The sequence below is a fragment of the Trichechus manatus genome, unplaced genomic scaffold (assembly GCF_000243295.1).
Source record: "Trichechus manatus latirostris isolate Lorelei unplaced genomic scaffold, TriManLat1.0 scaffold00132, whole genome shotgun sequence".
Taxonomy (NCBI): Eukaryota; Metazoa; Chordata; class Mammalia; order Sirenia; family Trichechidae; genus Trichechus; species Trichechus manatus.
The window spans coordinates 4864926-4887110 of NW_004444068.1; the positions used below are offsets into that span (position 1 = coordinate 4864926).

The 22185-nt window shown below is 49.6% G+C and overlaps 1 protein-coding gene across 1 annotated transcript in view; it reads left to right on the forward strand.

The window, feature by feature from the left end:
* The first annotated feature begins 24 nt into the window (after positions 1-24).
* RBP1 (retinol binding protein 1) overlaps positions 25-22185 on the forward strand; it is a 37807-nt gene continuing 15646 nt past the window's right edge. The window contains 3 exon segments of the mRNA XM_004385086.3: positions 25-165; positions 167-287; positions 721-899. Coding sequence (XP_004385143.1) covers positions 25-165; positions 167-287; positions 721-899 — 441 coding nt within the window.

Sequence of the window (22185 nt, forward strand, 5' to 3'; positions counted from 1 at the left end):
AAACTGGGAGGAGCGACGGCTACAATGGATCCTCCTGCGGGCTTTGTGCGCGTTTGGAATCCAGCTGTCGCCGCCTCCCAGAGCCCCCGGTCCCCGAAGGGCGCGCATTTCCGGGCCGCCCACCGCCCCGCTCGCCTCGGTAGCGGCTGTCCCGGCAGAGTCGAGAGCCGCCCCCGCCCGCTCCTTGGCCGTCCGGCCCCAGTCGCCCGCCGAAATGCCAGTCGATTTCACTGGGTACTGGAAGATGCTGACCAACGAGAATTTCGAGGAGTACCTGCGCGCGCTCGGTAAGCCCCTGCCGCCGCGCTCGGCCCCTCCTGAACCCGCGGCAGCCACTCTCAGCCGGGGCGAGCCGCCGCCCGGGGCGTCCGTGGCCACGGCTCAGGGTGGCTTGTAGCCTGCGAATTGGAGGGTTGGTGGTTGTCAGGGTTAATTGGTGGCAAATGTCTCATAGTTGGCTCTGGACTTGGGTAATTTCATCAGGAAAACTAGACTTGGTTTGCTAGTGTTTGTTTTAAAAGGGTGAGCACAAGGGCAGAAAACTTTGCTGCAAATAAAGGCGCAGACGGGCTGCGCGCCATTAGACAGCGCAAAGCCGTTGGGAAGCCCTAATGGTGTTCTGGACCAAGCGGGCTCCCGGGGCCTCTGCTGCCCTGGAAACGGTTCTCTGAGGTTTCCTTGCCAACTTTCTGCCCCTCTCTGCCCCTGCACCCCCTGCAGATGTGAATGTGGCCTTGCGCAAGATCGCCAACTTGCTGAAGCCAGACAAAGAGATCGTGCAGGACGGCGACCATATGATCATTCGCACACTGAGCACTTTTAGGAACTACATCATGGACTTCCAGGTCGGGAAGGAGTTTGAGGAGGATCTGACTGGCATAGACGATCGCAAATGTATGGTGAGGACTCTCGAGCGTCCCCAGTGTCTCTGCCCAGGGGGCCTGGCCAGGGGCTGGGTTAATCTGGGAGGGGAGTAAGGACCCTACCTGCTCTCAGGGCCGGGGATCTTCCCACCCCCACGGTAGGCAGTGCCGACTCCTCAGGCATCCCCTCTATCGACCGGATGGTGAGAGTTAAGAAGACTGCCGTTTGTTGGGTCTCCACTGTGTCCAGGCACTGGGCCAAGTGCTTTATACACATGACTTCACCTAAATCTCACAGCAGCCTTTGAGGGAGATATGAGTACGCCCATTTTACAGATGAGAAGCAGTCGCAAAGAGATGAAGTAACATGCTCAGAGTAGCAGAGCTAGGGAGGGGCTAGGCTGGAATCACAAGCAAGTCTGTCTGACTCTGCAGTCTGAGCTTTCTCTTCCGACTGCACTATCAGCTGGCGGACAAGGAGGGAGGAGGAAAGAAACAAGAAACACACCCCCTTTGAAGTGTAAACTTCCCATATGGCCTGGCAGGAAGCCACTCTAGGAGCAGGAAGCCACTCTAGGAGCAGGGAGCCCTATGTTCTCTGCCTGAAGCCCTCTGATCGTCTGTCCCACCCCCTCCTCTTCCCAAAGGCGGGATTTGGCTCCTGGCCACTATGACTTCTACCGCCCACAGTGCTTCCTTTAACTGGTGCAACCTACCTTCTCCGTTCGTTCGAGCTGCTGCCTCATAGGCTGCATGGGGGAGGAGGGAGGGGAACCAGCCTAGCCTCCCGACAAGGGTGGGAAGCTGGTGACCGGGAGACCCCAATTAGCACTGCCACGACGGACTCTGGAAGGCCGGCCACAGGCCTTCAGCCACACTCCTGGGTCACTAGGAGGTCAGGACACTCCTGGTCTCCTTTTGTGGCCTTGGGTCCAGAGCTAGCTTATGCCAGCTCCCAGGAAGCTGCCTTGCTTATAGATGGTGCCCTTCCCTACTCCCACCCTTTACCGTGCTGTGCGCCCTGCACGATGCCAGTTACTTTACATCACAGCCCAGTGAGGGAGGGATTCGTAACCCCATATCGTGCAATGACTAATGCTCGGACCCAGGAGGAGACTTGCTAGAGACGGAATTTGAATCTTAGGCCTTTTGACTTTGAAGCCCACACCCCTGCTCTCTGCCAGGCTCCTCTCTGCTGGTAGCCTTTGCGGAAACAAGATGGGTGAGGTTTGTTAGCACTGTGATTGAAGGCGTCCCGCTGCTGTGTGGGAATAAGAAGCCCCAGGCCTGGACGACTCATCTCCCCCACCGTGTTTATTCATCAGGAGTTGGTATCTGAGTCTGCTGTTTGGAATGATGGAGGAAGAGGGGGTGGCCAGCAGGAATGTCCTTGGAGGGGCCGCTAGTGGGAGAAACCACTGTTGTTGTAGGGAAATGGCAGGTTGTGCCTTTAAAAGGCTCAAGGCCTCTAATCTGCTGGAGAGGCTCGCAGTGGGAGAGGAGACCTTCAGACGGGCCTGCCTTGGTGAGGTCGGGCCCTGTGTTTCTGACCACCGCCCAGGATCTATGCCCAGGCTTGCCGTGTGGAACTCAGCGCCGTAAGATCAGTCTTTGTCCCCAGCTCATTCTTGAGGTATCCACAAAGCACATCAAACATCTCTGTTTATTTTGGGTCAATGTGACTTCTGGAATGTGCTGACCTGTGCTTGGCTACTTCACTCTTTCATTCCTTCCCTCATCCATTAGTGGGTGAAACATTTATTGGTTACCTAATAGTAATACTGGCTAATACTTTTCAAGTGTTTACTACGTGCCAGGTGCTATTCTAATTTTCTCTGAACTTCATCGTCTTGACATGATTCTCAACCCCATTTTACAGATAAGGAACCTGGAGCAGGGTGACTTGCTGTGTGGCCTTGGGCAAGTTAAGTAAGTGATGGAGGGGGTGTTGAGTTGGGTCCAGCCAGCTCCAGAGTCCCTTTGTTGCCACTGCTGTCTGTCTGCTGCTTTTCGTCACCTGTGCTGGGCACTGGGCACTCTGCTAGCATGCTGCCATCCCCGATGTCCATAACACAGTGTGATCAGTAGTGACGAAGGGCAGCATGGGGGATCATGATAGCACAGAGGAGGGCATTCCAGAAGGATTTCTGGAGGAGGTGACTTCTGAGCTTAATTGTAAAGGACAAGGAGGGTAGGAAGGGAGTGTCTCGGAAGTGAAGGAAGCAGCATGTGGCCACCTTTTCTACATCTAGCACCAGGACTGGTAGGCGAGCAGAAAAGGAGCCCACAGCTGGACAAACTAGGTGGACCTGGGCTAGGGCTCATGGTCACCTCTGCTGCCCCAGGGCCCAGAGTGGCCCACTCCCAAGTAGACAGCCACTCGCTCACCTTGTTTGTTGCCTACTGGAGGGACAGCCCCTCCACTCAGAGCTTCCCTTGACCACCCTTCTCTCTGGGCCACCCCACTGTGTGCTGTGCAGCTTTGGACTGTTGTAAGGAGCATGAGTGGAGAGCGTGTAGGATAATAGAATTATAGAAATGGACGAGCCTGGGGTTTATGAATGCCTGAGGGAAGCTACGTGCCAAGAGGCCACATCGGCTGAGGATTCTGAGGGTCCCTGGGAGTCCTGGGCAAGGTGGTTGCCAAAGACAACTTTCACCACTGCCCCTTCAGCCCCATGCCCTCTGTACCCAGAAGCCAGGAGCAGTGGCAGGGAGGAGGGCAGTTCTCAGCGTCAGATTGGCCCCATTCTAATGCCTTCTTCCCAGTGTGGTACAGTATCATTCCTCATGTGCTACTCTATTTTTGTATCCCTGGGTGGTGCAAATGGTTAATGCACTCAGCTGCTAACCAAAAGGTCGGAGGTTTGAGTCCACCCAGAGGTGCCTCGGAAGAAAAGCCTGGCGTCTACTTCCAAAAATATCAGCCACTGAAAATGTTATTGAGCACAGTTTGAGTCTGACACACTTGGGGTTGCCATGAAGCAGAATCAATTCGATGGTACCTGGTTTGGTGTTTTTTGTTTATTTGTTGTTGGTCTATCTTTGCAGCCCCCTGCCAGGGAGAGGGGTGTTTCGAAGAATCTCACATGACTCCTGCCCTCACAGAATTCGGGGTAGTGGGAGAGCCAGTCGTAGTGTGATATGATAGTGTGTTGGGAGGTCAGAGAAGGGTCCCATCAGAAGTAAGATCTAAGCTGTAACTTGAAGGATAGATAGGAAGTTGCCAGGCAATCAGAAAGGGGATGAGAGGAAGGACAAGGCCAAGAGAACAGCATTTGCAAATGTTCTTTCAGACCTGACCCACACCAGCCCTGCCCTCAGACCTGAGGCACGGAGGCAGCAAGGCCTCACGGCATGCCCACGGAGCAACGGTGGCAGATGCATCTTCAGGCTGTTATAGCTCAGAGGTGGAAACACAGGGGGCTGAAGAGTGCACAGTTGGGGAGTAGTCAGGGAAGGCACCCCGGAGGAGGTGATAGGCTGAGCAGAGCCTTGAAGGACAAGTAAGAATTAGGGCAGATGTGGGCAAGGGATAACAGCATTCCAGGCAAAGGGATCCACATGCACAAAGGCCCACAGGTGAGAGAAAGCCTGGTTAGAGGAAGGGGTTGGTGGTGAGAGGGGTGTAGTCTGCCAAGACTTAAGTGTGGCTGTACTCCACAGTGCGGCTGAGGAAAAGGAGAGTGAAGAGAACTGGACAAGGAGCCTAGATGTGCCGACAGGCAGCCGGGAGCCTTTGCAGAACTGTATGCTAGGAGAGGCGTGATGAGGCAGACATACGTACTAAAGGGCCCAGAGGGTCCCTGGCTCAGAGAGCTCTCATCCTGCCTCTTTTCTGTGGGAACCTTATCTGTGTTCTAGAACAGCAGCCAGAGGGCGAAATCTGGCCTACAGACATGTTTTGTTTGGCCTGCATGATGTTTGAAAATTTTCAGGAACAGTTGCTGGTAATTGCCAAAGATTGGAAAATTTCATAGACAAATCTGAATTTTTGGCTGTTCATACAAAAAAGAAAAAGATCCAGATTGCTGAAAACACTGGGCACCCGTTTATTCCTATGTGATGTCAAGCCCTAGAGCACTGTGCAGCTGCTTGCTTTGGATGCGACACTCCAGTTTTCCGCAGCCCTCACCCCACCCTATTGCCTGAAGCTGAGGATCGAATGGCCAGTCATCATTGTTTGCACTCTGGCTCCCTTTAGAGCATGGCTCTCAAAGCATAGACCGGCATCCGAGGAAGCTTGTTAGAGATACAAATTCTCCAGCCACACCCCTGACCCACAGAATCAGCAGCTCTGGGAGCTGGGCTGGCAGTCTCTGTTTCAGTAAGTCCTGCGGGTGAGTCTGATGCAGCTAAAGTTTGAGAAACACTGTCAATCTCTCTTGTCTGCATCTCTATAAAAGGTGGGAAAATGAGACAATTAGGTGGAGACGGCCAGGTGCCCCTGGCCGGTTTAGTCCATCATCTGACCCCAGTGGACACTGCTGTCCATGGCCAGAGCCACCCAGATTCACTCTGGTTGCTCCCAAGACTAAGGCGTGGAGAGGGTCAGACCTGTGGAGCCCTGGACCACACAGGTCACCTTTCCAGTCTGGTCTGTGTCTGTTCAGATTTTCTATGACCCAAGAGCAGCAGGGGCTATCATTTTGGTAAAAATGGTGGCTGCTGGATTCAAGAGCACTTTTCTCCAATGCCTCCTGCATGGCTCTGTGCATTAAAATGGGATATGGGGCCCAGGTGGAGACCACTGTCGTTTACTGGCTATAACAGATGGGGGCTTGGGCAGGATGGGGCCCTTGAGAAAGGAAGGTGCTCTTCACCTTCAAACCGTGTTCCCCATTCCTGGGCAAGGAGGTCCCTTGGAATGTTCTAGTTCTTTGCCCCCAACTCCCCCCAGCATGAGCAGCCTTGTGGGAGAAGACTGAGCCTCGGTCAGGAATCATGAGCCTGACTCTGCATGGTGGTGGCAGAAGGGCCATTTGTCATTCACTGTGGACATTGGCTCAGGTTTTCCCTGGAGGAGGTGGCTTTGTTCGCTCCGGAACCTGGCTCCTCCTCTCGGCCTCGCCTTCCTATCCAGCTCTGAACTCTCGATGACCCCTACACAGAGCCTGCCTTCTGCTTCCAGCCCTCAGCCCCTCTGCCACTTTCTTTGTTTTTATTATAAAAGGAAAAGAATTCAGATAGCATAGGAGAGCGGGGAGTGAAAAGGAAAGGACCCCTTCCCTCACTTGGCTCCATTCCAACTCCCCAGAGCTTATCCCTGTTGACAGTTTCTGGTGGATCTGTCCAGAAATCTTCCTCGTATGTATAAGCTATCCATCTATTGACCAATCAATTGGTCAGTAGCTCTTGCTAAATTATAAAAAAAAACAGAGAAAAGGATCCATACTACACACTCCTCTGTCTATTGTTTTATTTTTTCACTCAATGATTTTGTTTAGACATCTTTCCATATTCAGCACTTACAGATTTTCTGAATTCGTTTTTTAACCATTTATCTGTTTCCTTTCCTCCTTTCCTTCGTCATGTCCATCCAGCCAGCCAGCCAGCCATCCACTCATTCATCCAGTTATCGATGGTAAAATGTGAAATCCACCAAGCTTGCTTTGGTTTACACTCTTGCCAGCTTTCTAATCCTATCCTTGACCCATGAAAGAGATGTCTTTGTTCTTATTTTGAAAAGCACAGTGCCAATGGCAGCGTTAACTCCCTGGACTGCAGAGCTGAGAGTGTCTTGGGTTTGGGAGCCTCCTCAGAGCCACCCTGCCCAGATGAGGTACCTGCTGTCTGTCTGCTCTTGTTCCTAGCACTCAGCTGGGCCCTTTCCTGAATAGAAACACAAGGTCTCTTTCATGTCTTAGTTAAAGTTCTCCGACCTTTGAAATTGGTGTCAGCAGCATGCTTTTGAGGATTACAAGAAGAAGAATTAAAGCAATGCAAATAAAATTCACAAAGCAGCTTCCAAAAAGCACACTGGTTTTTTGGTTTTATTTTGTGTCAGGCAGGAACAAAGGAAAGTAACATTTGCTAAGTCCCTGCTGTAATGCCTGCACCAAGTACTTGTTGTGTTTTTTCTCCTTTGATCCCCACAGCAAATGCTGTTCTGTTAAGTATCATACCCATTTTACAGATGAGAATCTGAGGCTCAGAGAGGTAAAGTGCCTGTTTAGCCCAAGATCACCCAGCCGGCTGGTGACAGAGGAAGGATTCTAACCAGTCTGTTTATAAAGCTCTCAAACACAAGGTCTACCAGGGGGAGCTCTGCTGAGGGCTGGCACCTCCATTCCTTATCGTACGTTTCACTGCAACCTGGAGATAAGACAGACAGTATCGATGAGAGGCACGGGGGTGCGTAGAAGGAATGCTGGGCTTGGAGCCAGAACAACTGATTTAGAATCGTCCTCTGTTACCTAACTGGCAGGGAGACTTTGAATGATTAGTCTGCCTCTGTTTCCCCATCTGCAAAATGGGTGTCATGATCGTTGCTCCGCCTATCTCATAAGGCAAATTCTGGGGACCATAGGGACAGTTCAAGGGACTTTGCCTTGTGAAGCTGAAGTACTTATTTATGTATAAAAGGGAGCCAGGGCCCCTTCTGATACCCCAGAATGAGGGGTGAGGCATAATCAATCATTCATGATGGCCAAGTGCTTATTGGGTAAGTTACAGCTGTTTTTTTTTTTTCTGACTGACATTGCCTCCCCCCTCCAAGCAGCACCCCTTTTTGGTGGAAATTGCCCCATCTCACCTTGTAGGTTCTGGTACCCTGTCTCTCCTGGGATGAGCAACTTAAACCAGGATGATTACAGTGCCCCATGGCCTGTCACGTGACATGTATGAGATCCAAGCTGGGCCAATCACACCCTTTCCTGGGATTTTATTTAGGGACCCTGGGAGAGAGATGAGTTCTCTTTCCTCTAAGATTGATTAGCTGGTATGATGTAAGCCTGGAGCTTTCCAAGGCCAGTCCTCCTACCCCACTTACCATTGCTGCATGGAGAAACCCCATAGAAGGAAAAAATGAGGTGAGGCCAGCAAAGAAGCAGAGATGAGAGAGAGAGAGAGAGGCAGACACTTGGAGGATCACTGGCATTCCTGTCACTAGCTCCATTCCTAGAGTTGTATAGGCTTGAGTCAATCCATACCCCTTTTTTCCCCTTAAACGCTATTTGAGTTGGGTCCTGTCATGTGCATCTAAAAACATCCTAAGACATTCAGAATCCAGAGATCATGGGTTAAGACCCATGTAAATATTTAGAGCAGTAGTTCTCAAACCTGAATGTGCCCCAATTCCAGAGTTTCTGATTCATTAGTTCGGTGGTGGCGCCTGAGAATTTGTTTTTTTAAGAAGTTCACAGGTGATGCTGATGCTACTGGTTCAGCGACCATGCTTTTGATATGACTATTGAGAAAGAATGACAAGGTGGACTGGCCCATGAGATGATCTCATCAGAATGACCTTGTCAGGATTCAGTATAATAAGCTTATGCTGGGGTTAAGGGTGTAGAGTCCCTGGGTGCAAACAGCTAAGCACTCTACAACTAACCAATAGGTTGGTGGTTCAAACTCACCCAGAGGTGCCTTGGAAGAAGGACCTGGTGATTTTCTTCCAAAAGGCCACATCTTCAAAACCCTATGGAGCATAGTTCTACTCTGCACACATGGGGTCACCATGCATTGGAATTGACTTGGCAGCCAGTGGTTTGGTTTGGGGTTAAGAGTACCTGCTCTGGGAGATGAACTGGAGTGGAGAGGTGCATCTCTGTGCCTAGGGGTGGAGGCTGATTGGAGGCACCAAACTCAAAGCAGCCCACAATTGTTTGCAGCTGAGAGTCAGAGTGATACCAATAGTGTGTGCAGCTGCACAAGTGTGGGGTGCAAGAGAAATTAGGAGATTTAGCTTTGAGACTAGCCTGATTTGAATCCAGGTTCTACCTTCCAGCTGTGTTTCCTCAGGGAAGGTGCTTTTATCCCCCTGAGCCTCACTGTCCTCATCTGTAAAAAGTACCCACCTGATGAGGTTGTTGGGGGAATTAAATGTGGTCATGAATTATTTCTTATCTATTGTTGTATAAAAAACCACTCCAAAGCCCAGTGCCTCAGAACAACAATAATCTTTCATTTTGTTCATGAATCTGCAGTTTGGGCAGGGCTCAGAGAGGATGGCTCCTCTGTCACTGCTGCATGCCATGTCAGCTGAGGCAGCTTAACTGGGAGCTGGAGGATCCACTCTTCCTCATACTCATTCTCCACTGGCTATTTGGGCTTCCTCACAGCATGGCAGCTGGATTCCAAGCATGAGAGTGTCCAGAGAACAAGGCAGAACGGTATGGCATTTTTATGATCTGCCTAGCCTCTGAAGTTCTACAACATTTCTGCCGTACTCTACTGGGTGAAGCAGTCAAAAAGGCCACCCATCTTCAAGGGAGGGGACATAGACTCCACATCTTGATGGGGATGTGGCACGGTTCTAAAAGAGCATGTGGGGTGGAAGGTACTTCAGAAAACCTCAATGTGCTATATGACTGCTGAGCTATTCGCACAGTGCGTGAAAGTTGGAACATTGTCTGGCTGAGCTTTGAAGGTCTGTCAGGGTCGGGCTGTTTTGCTTCTGACTAATCTTGTGAGGCAATGGAGCGCATGGAGGAATCTGCGGGGGTGGGAGAGGAGCAGTGGTGTGTGGTGCCCAGAGCTGGGCCTCTGCAGTCGGGGAGGGAACTCCTCATCTCCCTGGGCTGGTGCCACCCAAGGTGGGCCCAACAGGGGAGGCTGATGCCCAGGCTGGGAGGTGAAAGGGAAAGTCATGTGGGAAAACCTGCGAGCGTTGGGGATGGCTCAGGATTTCTCCTTCAGCTCTGCACCCCCCTCCAAAACTCCCAAATGGAAGAGTCTGAACAGTAGCTAAAACCACATTCCGGACTTGAGCTCAGCATGGGAGCCTCCTCTTCCCTGATCTAACCATCCTAGACTCTGAGAGTTTCTGGGCTTCACAATCAATCTAGTTCCCCTAACCCACAGGACCTGGAACCACAAGACGGGGGTCCATCCAGGGGTCCTGAGGATGAGAGCAGATGACTGCTGTTAGGACCCATTTGTTGGAAGAGAAAATCGAGTTGAGGGAGCTTATACCCTTCCCAGGACCACCCACCCCCATGGTGAGATGTCCTCTGGAAGCCAGCCACACACCCCAGGTCCTGTTGCAGACGTCTCGTGGGTGGGAATTCATTAGAATTTTTGACTTGGAGTTGATGGAGAACTTACCGAGAAGAAAGATTATGCCTGATTCACAATAGCTGCGCCCTCCCTGGGAACCGTCTTTGTGACAGCCTCTGTTCTGTAAGTTGAGTTATGCTAGAGTTCAGCCTCCCTGCCCCCTCTTGTCCTCCAAAGAAGAACCCCAGGTATCTGTCATGCTGTCTGAAGTTCCACCGTTAGAACTCATTTATTTTGGTTAAGTATCTAAAGACTTATCTAGATGTTTCCTTTAATATGCAAATACTTCAGAGTGCTAGCTACCTTTAATACAGGGATATCAATGAGTTCCCGCTTCTTTCCTCCCTTCTTTCATCTTTCTCTCCTGACTTGAGGGTCCAAGGACAGCATAGAAGTACTCTGGAAAAATTATAAAGATTGGTGCAAATGTAGGGATGGAGAAGAACCCAGGCTCCAAAAACCACCTTTGCGAGCCTTACAGTGGAACTGGCCCTGCACACAGAAGATGAAAAGAAAAAACCAATTCATCTGACAATATGCAACAAGAAAAATCATCTTACTCTTTGACTCAGAGATACTACTTCTGGGAATATATTCCAGGAAAATCATTCAAAAAAGAAAGGAAAAAACAACCACCACCACCACGTACGTATTGGTACAAAGGTGTTTGTAGCTATGTGGTCGTAATCCTTAACAAGCCATACAAGCATAACCACCACCTGAGGGCCTACTATGTGGCAGGCACTGCCCTAGCACTGTATGTATATCTATTTAATGCCCCCCAAAGTCCTCAGCTGCTAACCAAAAGGTTGGCAGTTCAAATCCACCAGCCACAACTTGGAAACTCTGTGCGGCAGTTCTACTCTGTCCTGTAGGGTCGCTGTGAGTCAGAATCGACTCGACGGCAACAGGTTTGCTTTGTGTTTGGTGTACAGTCCTGGAGACTAGATGCTACTCTCCCATTTTACAGACAGGGAGTCAAGGGTTCTGCCCAGGGTCACACTACTGGTTAACCATGGCCTTGGGATTTGACTTCAGATGTCTGACTCCTGGCTTTTGCAAGGTTTATAGACCAGGCTGCCTCCTGCTGGTGTTCCAAAAAAGCCAAATAACCACAGATGGCTAGAGAGGCTCTGGCTTTTTAATTCAACAGACCGCCACATAGCCACGTAAATGATCACTGTGGAGATATATGGGAAGTTATTCAGGGCAATCAGTGAACAAGTCCCACAGGTGCTGCTTCTTAACATTGCTTTCCCCTTTTCTCCATCCCAACTGCTCCAAATAGGAGTCCCTGGGTGGTAGAGACGGTTAAGTGCGTGACTGCTAACCAAAAGGTTGGCAGTTCGAACCCAGCCAGAGGCTTCTTAGAAGAAAGCCCTGGTGATTGGCTTCTGAAAAATCAGCCGTTGAAAACACTTTGGAGCACAGTTCTACTCTGATACACTTGGGGTAGCCATGAGTTAGAATCGACTTGATGGCAACTGGTTACGGCTCTGAATATCTCTTGCCTGGAATTATGTTAATAATAATAAACATCTCTTGCATTTACCAGTTGCCAGTCTCAGCATTTTCCATGGGTTATTTCATTTAACTACTGCGGTATCTCCACATTGATTTCCCTTCTACCATCTTCAACACTGCCAACCCATCCTTTACATTTTTAACAGGGAATCTTTTCATGCTACTACTCCCCGGCTCAAAGCCCTCAGAGGCTCCCCAGTGCTGACAGGTGAAGGCCAGATGGCTTGTCCTGGGACTCCTTAGCCCCGTTCCCTACCTCACACCTTGTGCTTGGTCCCATTGTAGGTTCCGTTCTCTTGTTCATCTCTCTGCTTACTTCCCTGAACTAAGCCTCCTTTCCTCTTCCTCCTGGGAGAACAATTACACGTTGGTCAAGACGCAGCCCAGACTTAACTGCTCTATTGACCCTGTCCTGACTCCCTATCCCACTGCAATCCCCTGCTTGGCCCCACTGTCCCTCTCTGCAGAAACTGCTCGTGGGACACCTGTGAGACTTGTTAAGGTGTCTGTGAGGTTCTAGATAGTGACCCCACGCCTTTGTATCTCCAGTGCCTAACACAATGGACTCCAAAGTGCCCGTTAAATGAATGTTAAGTAAAAATAGCAGAACCTCAAATAATATAAATGGTAGCCATTGATTGTATCACTGCAAGATCCACTTGCCATTTAATAATAGCTGATGTTTCCTACATGGTTTAAAATCAGGAAAGGTGTGCATCAAGGTTGTTGTAGCCTTTTACCATACTTATTCTGTCTGTATGCTGAGCAAATAATCTGAGAAACTGGACTATCTGAAGAAGAATGTGGCATCAGGAGTGGAAGAAGACTCATTAACAACCTGCATTATACAGATGACACAACCTTGCTTGCTGAAAGTGAAGAGGCCTTGAGGGACTTACTGATGAAGATCAAAGACTATATAGCCTTCAGTATGGATTGCACCTCAACATAAAGAAAACAAAAACCCTCACAACTGGACCAATAAGCAACATCATGATAAACAGAGAAAAGAGTGAAGTTGTTTTACTTGGATCCACAATGCCCATGGAAGCAGCAGTCAAGAAATCAAATGATGTATTGCATTGGGCAAATCTTCTGCAAAAGACATCTTTAAAGTGTTACAAAGCAAAGATGCCACTTTGAAGACTAAGGTGTGCCCGACCCAAGCCATGGTATTTTCAGTTGTCTCATATGCATGGGAAAGCTGGACAGTGAATAAGGAAGACCAAAAAAGAATTGATGCCTTTGAATTATGGTGTTGGTGAAGAATATTGAGTATATCATGGACTGCCAAAAAAACGAACAAATGTGTCTTGGAAGAAGTACAGCCAGAATGCTCCTTAGAAGCAAGGATGGCGAGACTTCATCTCACATACTTTGGACATGTTATTAGGAGGGACTAGTCCCTGGAGAAGGACATCATGCTTGGTAGAGGGTCAGCGAAAAAGAGGAAGACCCTCAAGGAGATGGATTGACACAGGGGCTGCAACAATGGGCTCAAGCATAACAACGATTGTGAGGATGGCGCAGGACTGGGCAGTGTTTTTTCTGTTGTACGTGGGGTTGCGGTGAGTTAGAACTGACTTGACAGCACCTAACAACAATGCTTCCTCGTTATTTCCCATGGGCTAGGAATTCTTCTAAGCACTTTTTTTTTTTTAACTTTTTATTCATTTATTTTTACTTGTAGACATTTTTCATGCCTTTATTCTTTCAGTCTTCACAGTTCTATAATTAAAGGTACCAGTGTTTTTCCTATAATATATATGAAGAAAATGAGGCACAGAATAGAGATTAATAGCTTGTCTGAGGTCATATAGCTAGGTGGTAGAGCTAGGATTTGAACCCAGGGCATCTAACTCTAGATTGTTACCAGGGAGAGCTGTAATAGTTATTATTTTAAGGGGTCAGAGCTCTGGACTAATTTCTCTGAGACTTGTTAAGTCTAACATGGAAAGTCTGCCCTGATGAAGGAGCGGTGGTATCAGAAGAACCGTCAGCCCTGAGGGAGTGAGGTCTGAATGACATCCCACTCTTCCCAACAGTACAGGCCACGTTGATGGCCGGGAACTCCAGCTTTAAGGGCTGTAGGCAGCTGTGCCTGGCCCTCCTCTAAGCTTTTGCTTGTCCACAGCCAACTCCCTCTGAGGCAGAGGCCTGGCACTTGGGCTGAGTCGTTGCCATTCAGCTCTGAAGCTAGACCATTGTCTTTGGAATCCCACCTCTGCTACGTACAAACTGGGTGGCCTTAGGCAAATTACTCTACCTCTCTGTGGGTCTACTGTCTGCAAAATGGGAATAATTATAAGGTAGAGGATACCTCTTGGGGGGATATTGGTGGTTCAGTGGTAGAATTCTCACCTTCCATGCGGGAGACCCAGGTTCAATTCCAGGCCAATGCATCTCATGTGCAGCCACCACCTGTCAGTGGAAGCCTGTATGACATTATGATACTGAACAGCTTTCAGTTGAGCTTCCAGATTGAGATGGACTAGGAAGAAAGGCCTGGCAATCTATTTCTGAATATCAGCCAATGACAGCCCTATGGACCAGTTCACGGCCAATCATGGGAATGGCACAGGACCGGGCAGTGTTTCATTCCACTGTGCACGGGGTCATCATGAGTCAGGGCCTGACCTGATGGCAGCTAACAATAACAGCAAAAACAGGGGAGACCTACTTCATGGTGAGGCTAGGTGACTGATGTATGGAGAAGGCCTGCAGTGCAACTGCTCCACAAATACCAGCTGTTATTACTACCCTCTTCCCCCTGTGGACATGACCTCTAGAAGCTAACATTCTGGTGGTGGTCACAGGTGTGAAGGGACACCTGGCCATCCAGAGAAGAGCTGGCAGGGCTAAGTGAGTAGAAAGGACAGTGCCTGAACGGACCAATACCCCTTCCTCACCCACCAGAGAACAGGCTGGGCAAGGCCAAAAGCAGAGGGGATACTGCCTGTGGAGTATTTTGTATGTCCTGCGCTGAAATAGGTCCTTGGGACCCCTTGTTTCATCTCATCTCTTCTATGAGAGGGCGTATGAGCCTCATTTTGCTGATTAGGAAATGGAGGCTCAGAGCAGTGGATAAATTTCTCTGGGTCACCCAGCTAGAAAGAGGTGGAGATGGGATTTGAGATCAGGTCTGTCTCTATCCCAGATCTGTCATCGAGTTCCTCCTGAGTGTCCACCCAGGTGGGTGAGCTGCTATCTTGTGGCTGGGCCTGCAGCGTGCCAGGTGTCACTCATTAGCCACGGCATCCCACACACAATGCTGTGTGGGGACATATGCTCCAAGTGGGACAGTGGGCAGACTGTGGGCTCCGAGTCAGGCAGAGGGAGTTTGACTCACAGCTCATAGTCCTCCTGGCTGTGTGGCCCCGGGCAGGCTACCTAATCACCCTAAGCCTCAGTTTCCCGACTATAAAATGGGGACAATGATACGCACTTCCAAAGGTGGCTTGAATGTTATGTGAAAAAAAGGTGTGGAAAGCTCCTGGCATGTAGTAGGGACCCAAGAAATAAATTCTCAGAGGCTTGGGGCCAATGTCACGCCAATGGCTAACCTACTTCTATAAGGCTGTTACCCCAGCCATGTTGCCTGGGGTAGTTTGTCTTAAAGGGGAGGGGGAATTCATTGCCTGAAAAATTGCAAGTCCCCCTAGAATGTTTTCTGCCATTCATTCATTCGCTCATCCATTCATTCAACAAATGGTAGTGCACATTTTCTCTGCCACGGATTCAAAGGTGGGGGCTGGGAATCCCATAGCAAATAAAAGGATCCCAGACCCCAAGCGAAGTTCCTGGGTGGCGAAAACAGTTAAATGCTCAGGCTGCTAACCGAAAGGTTGGAGGTTTGAGTCCACCCAGAGGCACCTCAGAAGAAAGGCCCAGCAACTTGCTTCTGAAAAATCAGCCATTGAAAACCCTATGGAGCACAGTTTTAATCTGACACGTATGGGGTCGCCTTGAGCCGGAATCGACTCCACAGCAACTGGTTTGGTTTGAATTCTTTTAGACCTGGATTAACTCACACTCTCGGTCAAGAGATTCTGACCTGCTCACTCTTCCCGGGTAACAGAGCTACCACGTCTTATCTTCTTGGGGCTGTTTATTGCTATTTGCCTTGAAAAGCAGCCCCAGAAGCTCCTGTGGAAGGCCTAGGTCAGAGCTCTGAGCACTGTCTGGTGGGACGCCTCCGCCTCCCCCACCCCTGGGGTGGACCTGATAACAGGCTGATTCATTGTGCTGGCCTGGGTAGCAGAGCCAGCTCTGCCTGCCAGATAAGCGAGCATCTGGATTTTCCAGGGCCCCAGGTTTGGCAGGCTGGAGCCACTAAGACATGAAGTAAGAAGGAAGAGAAGCCGTGAGCAGTCTCCCCAGTAAATTCTGGGATTGAAGTGCAGAGACGGGTGCTGTGGGGAGGGTCATTCCAAGAGATCCTGGCCTGACTAAGCCCATTTAGCAGCCTCGCCTCTGCAGCCCCTGCTGTCCCTGACGTCCCTGCATTTGTCCGTGATCTTCCCTCTGTCTGGGGTTCCATCCTCCTCTTTCTACTTCTCCTCAGCCTAACTCCTGCGGTGCTTTCTGGCTCCAATTCCAGCCTTACCTCTTCCAGGACATCTTCCTGATGGACCTCTGTCCCCCCCCCCCCACTTCCCATTTTCATAACCTCCAGTGCCCACATCTATCCAGCACTTTCCAGTCTGTTGGGATTCTTTATCTGCTTGTTTTCTCCCATAGTCTGTAAGGCCTGAAGAGCTGGGGCCTCTCCTTACTCCCTCTGTTTCCAGGGCCCCGAGGCTAGCATGCAGGAGGAGGTGTAGAACCCTTGATTGCTGACCCCTTGCACAGAATCATGCTGCAGACTCCTCCTCCCATATCCCCCCGCCCATTCAAGGGTCACCTTAGATCAGGGAACTACAGAGCACTGTGTGCAAGAGCACGGGCTCTAGAGTCAAATGTCATCTCCCTCCTTCATAGCTGATGACCTTAAGACCTCAGTCACCACATCTGTAAAATGGGGAGACAAGTAGCCGATCCAGGAGGTTGTAAGCATTCAGCTTGATTTGGCAAATACTTTGCTTAATACTCTGCCTGGCACATAACAAGTACTCAACACGTTTTGCTATGGTGATGATGATGACAGTGCTAATGACAGCGATACTATTACTTCCCCCAGGAAGCCTTGCCTAACCTAACCCCCCATCCCGACACAGGTCACAGGAAGTATGTTTGCCACTGTACATGTCTGTCTTCCTTCCAGACTGTGTAGCTCCATGGCAGAGCCTGGGTCCACTTAGGGCCGTGCTCAGTGCTGGGACCTGCTGGGCACTCAGAATATGTGTTGAATGAATGAGTGCAGGTTCTCAGGGACCATGTGACCTTCTCCAGCCCCCATTTCCCACCTCTCCATCTAAAACCTTGGCCTCCGTGAGGCCTTGAGTTCTCTGATGGTTTCTTGTTTTAAAGTTGATCCTGGGCACTTTCTGGCAGGGTGAAGGAGTAAAAAAATAAGATATTGAGATGATGAGTCTTACCGTTGTATCATTTTGTTTGCCCTAAGAATTGTGTTACCGTTTGCTGGTGGCTCTTTACGGCGTTGGAATTGCATTCTTTTGTGCTCGCAGAGGCCTTATTGTGGTTTCTTGGTTCGTAGCATTTGATTTTAACAGCTTTTATGTCTCTAATTACTTGTTCGTATTTTAAGGCCTTATTAATTTAGTTTTAATCTGCTTTTAGAGTGAAATGGGCTTTCCCCCTGAATGTGCTGATTTTAGATATTCGCCAGCCCACTAGGGATGTAGCAGAAGAGAGAGCCAGCACTGTCCGCTCACTCAGCCCAGCCTGCGGGCAGCTCGTGGACTTTGCAGCCAGACAGAAAGAACTGGGTTCAAGTCATGGCTGTGCCGCTGACTGCCTGGGTGACTTGGGCTGATTACTTTGTATAAGCCTAAGTTTCTTCAGCTCTGAAGCTTGGAGGTTCAGTGAGGCGTTATGGAAAGTTCCCAGCACAGTACCTGGCACTTTGCAGGTTCTCTGTTACCTTCTCCTGCCCTCTCCCTCTGATTTAACACTAGAACTAACCAAAAAACCAAACCCACCGCTGTCAAGTCGATTCTGACTCATAGCGACCCTGTAGGACAGAGTAGAACTGCCGCATGGGGTTTCCAAGGAGCGCCTGGTGGATTCAAACTGCCGACCTTTTGGTTAGCAGCTGCACTCTTAACCGCTACGCCACCAGGGTTTCCAAAACTATTTTATTTGCCCCAGGAGCATACAGAACCTCAAAGTGAGAAAAAGAAAACAGTTGCTATTGAGTTGACGCTGATTCATGGCGACCCCATGTGTGTCAGAGTAGAACTGTGCTCCACAGAGGTTTCAGTGGCTGTGAACTTTCAGAAGTAGATCACCAGGACTTTCTTCCAAGGTGCCTCTGGGTAGACGTGAACCTCCAACCTTTTAGTTAGCAGCCGAGTTCATTAACTGTTTGCATCACCCGGGGAGAAGCCCATTTGAAAGAAAAGTCTAGGAAGAAAGGAAAATATGCATCTTTTAGTGATCCCTGTTATGTATAAAAAGTGCCTAGTCACTGACTGAGTTTTAAATGTCCCCCCAGAATTAAAGAGCGCAGGCTTTGGAGTCAGACGTGGGTCAATCCTGGCTGCCTCCGGCCTTTGCAGGCAAATCTTCACAGGCGAAGCCCTTCACTTCCTAAAACCTGGGTCTGGAACCGTAGAGATGGGCAAGATTCAGTCCCTGCTCTCAGGAGATGGGTCATAGCAGAGGGGGACAAGTGAGAGAGTATGAGGGTGACCGATCATCCCTTTGCTGTTTGGGTGGCTTGGGCATGTGGGGGCCTTAATGAGTGTCACAAACTTCTCGGCAGCCAAGATGAGTCCCACCATTCATGGGTCGCACCAAGTCACTGCCAAGAGATGTTTCCATTTAGTGGGAATTGTCTGTCACTCCCAGTACTAGTCACCAGAAAGCACAGGTGGGCCTCACGCCATCTGTAGGACACACTCACTGAGGCTGCCTGCAGGAGCTGGGTTTTCTGTGTCACTGGTCCCCTACAGCAATGGGAGGCTGGGTTTCTAAGTGGTCCGGGAGCTGGATAATGGCTTTTAAGTGATGGTACAAAGATGTCTTCATCTGTGGACGCATGCCTCTCTGGGAAAGCTGCTGACAAAGCCAAAGTGTTGGGAGTTATTCGTAGTTTTTAATAGAAAAGTTTGAGCGACTTTCTTGTACACTCAGCTGCCCTGGGCTCCAGCCCATTTGCAGACTTTCAGAGGGTCTGTGGGGTCAGTGATCCACAGGGTTTTCATTGGCCGAATCCAAACAGCTCGATCTGCGATGGATCATGGGACTGGTGCAGGACCAGGCAACGTTCCATTCCATTGTGCATGGGGTTGCCATGAGTCGGGGGCCGACTTTAACTCTACAGCAGCTAACAACAACACCATGGGGTGGGTATTCCTGATGTGCAGATGAATTTGAGGTGGCCACACCTCTCCCTTGTCCTTGGATTTATCTGGGCTTCATTTCCAAGGTGGGTGTCCCAGAGCCCATGGTGGAGGTTGGGGGCACATACCCAGTACTCGATACGTGTTGTTACCGTGATGGTGGTTACAGTGCTAATGACGTCAGTACTATTACACCAGGAATCCTTGCCTAACCGTCCCCCCCAGACTGGATTGGGCGCCCATCACCCATCCCGGCACAGATCACAGGGGGTGTCATTGCCACTGTACATGTCTGTCTTCCCTCCAGACTGCACAGCTCCATGGCAGAGCCTGAGTCCAGCCTTAGGGCCGTGCTCAGTGCCAGGCCCCTGCTGGACACTCAGAATATGTGTGTAATGAATGAGCGCAGGCCCTCAGGGACCATGTGACCTTCTCCAGCCCCCATTTCCTATCCCCTTGGTTTGTACCCATTTCCACTCCCCACAGGCGTATATCTGCCTTTCCTGGTGACTTGAAAAACAGCAGGAACATCCTTTTGCCTGAAATTCCCCATTCCAAAAACCAAACTCATTGCCATTGAGTCGATTCCGACTCATAGCGACCCTATAGGACAGAGTAGAACTGCCCGATTGGGTTTCCAAGGAGCAGCTTCTGGATTCGAACTACCGACCTTTTGGTTGGCAGCCAAGCTCTTAACCACTGTGCTGTCAGAACTCCATTCCGCCATTAAAAAAAAAAACAAAAAACAAACCCACTGCCGTCGAGTAAATTCCGACTCATAGCAACCCTATACAGGACAGAGTAGAACTGCCCCTATATAGGGTTTCTAAGGAGCGCCTGGTGGATTTGAACTGCCGACCTTTTGGTTAAGCAGCCGTAGCTGTTAACCACTACACCACCAGGGTTTCCATTCCCCTGTTAGACCCTTATTAATTGGATTAAGCAGTGGTGAGTGTCTGAGCTAGTAAAGTAGAGTTAATGATCTCTTAAAGACCCTCTTAGATCCAGCATCAAATAAGGCAAAATTCTTGCTCCAGACTGTCCGCTGCTGCTGATCTAGCAAAGGTAGCTGGCTTCTTATGCAGAGAGAGGTCGTGGAATGAGTTCTTGGGTTCTGGGGAAGGTTGTATCAAAAGTTACATTTCGTGTCACAAAACCAGTTGCCATCGTTCGTTACCCATCCCTCGTCCAGTGTTACTTATTTCCTTATTCACTTTCATCTGTTTACAAGCGATTGTCCCCTCCCTGACTCCCCACCCTCCCTTTCTGTTCTTTGGACAAATCTGACTCCCTGGGAAATAGCGGGTTCATTCCCACAGGATAAAAAGCTTAAAAAGAAAAGCCCTGTCCCACCAAAAGGGAGCATGGGGTAGTGAGGTAGGAGAACTAGGTTACATTCCTGGAGTTACCACAGCTATCAGTGGGGAGTCTCCAAATGGATCTTCGGCTTAAACAAAGACTAATGAAATTTTTGGGGCAGCAGAAATCGCAGTGCTCCTGGGCGCCCAGCTGCGAAGGCAGACCCTGCAAGTTCTCCTCTGGGATCCAAGTCTCCTAGAAGGGAAGGAGCTTCTGAAAAAATCTAACCTTGATGAATAGCATGTCCATCACTGCCCCATGAAGCTCCAACTCCTAAAAAAAAAAAAAAAAATTAGTTATCGTTCGACTTCAGCAAGCAAAACAAACAAACAACAAAAAAACCCAAAACCAAACCAATTGCCGTTGAGTTGATCCTGACTCATGGTGACCCCATATGTACAGAATAGAACTGTACTCCACAGGGTTTTCAAGGCTGTGACCTTTCAGAAACAGATCACCAGGCCTGTCTTCCAAGGCGCCTCAGGGTGGATTCGAACCACCAGCCTTTCAATTAGTAGTCAAGCACCGAGCTGTTTGTGCCACTTAGGGACTCCAGTCAATAAATAAGCAAACCACATCCAAATCCAAGCTCTGGACTGAGCATCAGGATGGTAATCATGGTTATCATTATGTAGTGCCTCCTACGTGCCAGCCCTATGCATTTTACATATATTTTCTCTAATTCTCAGAACAACTTGGTAAGGTAGGTGTTTCAGTTATCTATTGCCATGTAATAAACCAGCCCAAAACTTAACAGTTTAAACCAGCAGTCATTTATTCTCAGGATTCCATGGGTTGACTAGGCAGTTCTTTGGCTCCATGTGGCTGCAAGCTCAGCTGGGGTGCCTTCCTTCTAGTGGCTTCTCTTTTTTTCATCCTCCAGGGCATCGCCATGTAGCCTTTCTCTCCAGGAGAATAGCTGGGGCTTCCTTAAAGCATGGCAGCTGTGTTCCAGGAGGACAAGCCCCACTGTACAAATGCTTAAGATGAAAGCTCTGCTTGCATCATGGTTGCTAACGTCGCATTGGTCAAAACAAGTTGAATGGCCAAACCCAGAGTCAGTGTGGGAGGGAACTTCACAAGGGCATGAATTCCAGGAGTTGCGATTCTTTGGGGGTGTGACCCATGGAACTGTCTACCCCAGTAGGAAGCATTTATCCCTCTTTTGCACATGAGGGCACTGAGGCTCAAAAAGGTTAATCTAGTTCCCCAGAGTCATTCCAAATAGCCAGGGATGTAGGACCCAGGTCTTTCTGATTCCCGAGAACATGTTCTTTGTTGACAATACCGAGTCAGTCTACTATGAGGAGGGAGTGGAAAGGGATAAAGAACCAGGAACCCAGTTTAAATGGCTACTGAGCTTCCAGGCCTCTTTAACCCAGAGGACAGCCTGGCAGCTTCCCAGGCACACCTGTTGTGCTCTCCCTGATTGGTTCCACCTAGTGGAACTGTGTGAGGGCACTGGCAGCATCGGGAGGCGTTGAAAACATGCTCCAGGCCACAGCCCAAGTTTTGCAGTCTTACATTGTGACCCTGTCTACCCCCCAGCCTTGTTCCTCCCTCTCCTTAACTCTAGTAGAGGCTTTTACGTAACGGGCTTGCTTGTCATTTCTTCCTCGCCCCCCCAACACTCTGGAATGTCCTCCCACATTTAACTAGTTTGTTTCCTATGAGAATTAGGACCCTCCTCTGGGCACCCAAGCCCCGGGCTTCCCCCAATCACAGCATCCACCACACTGGCCTGTTACAGCCTG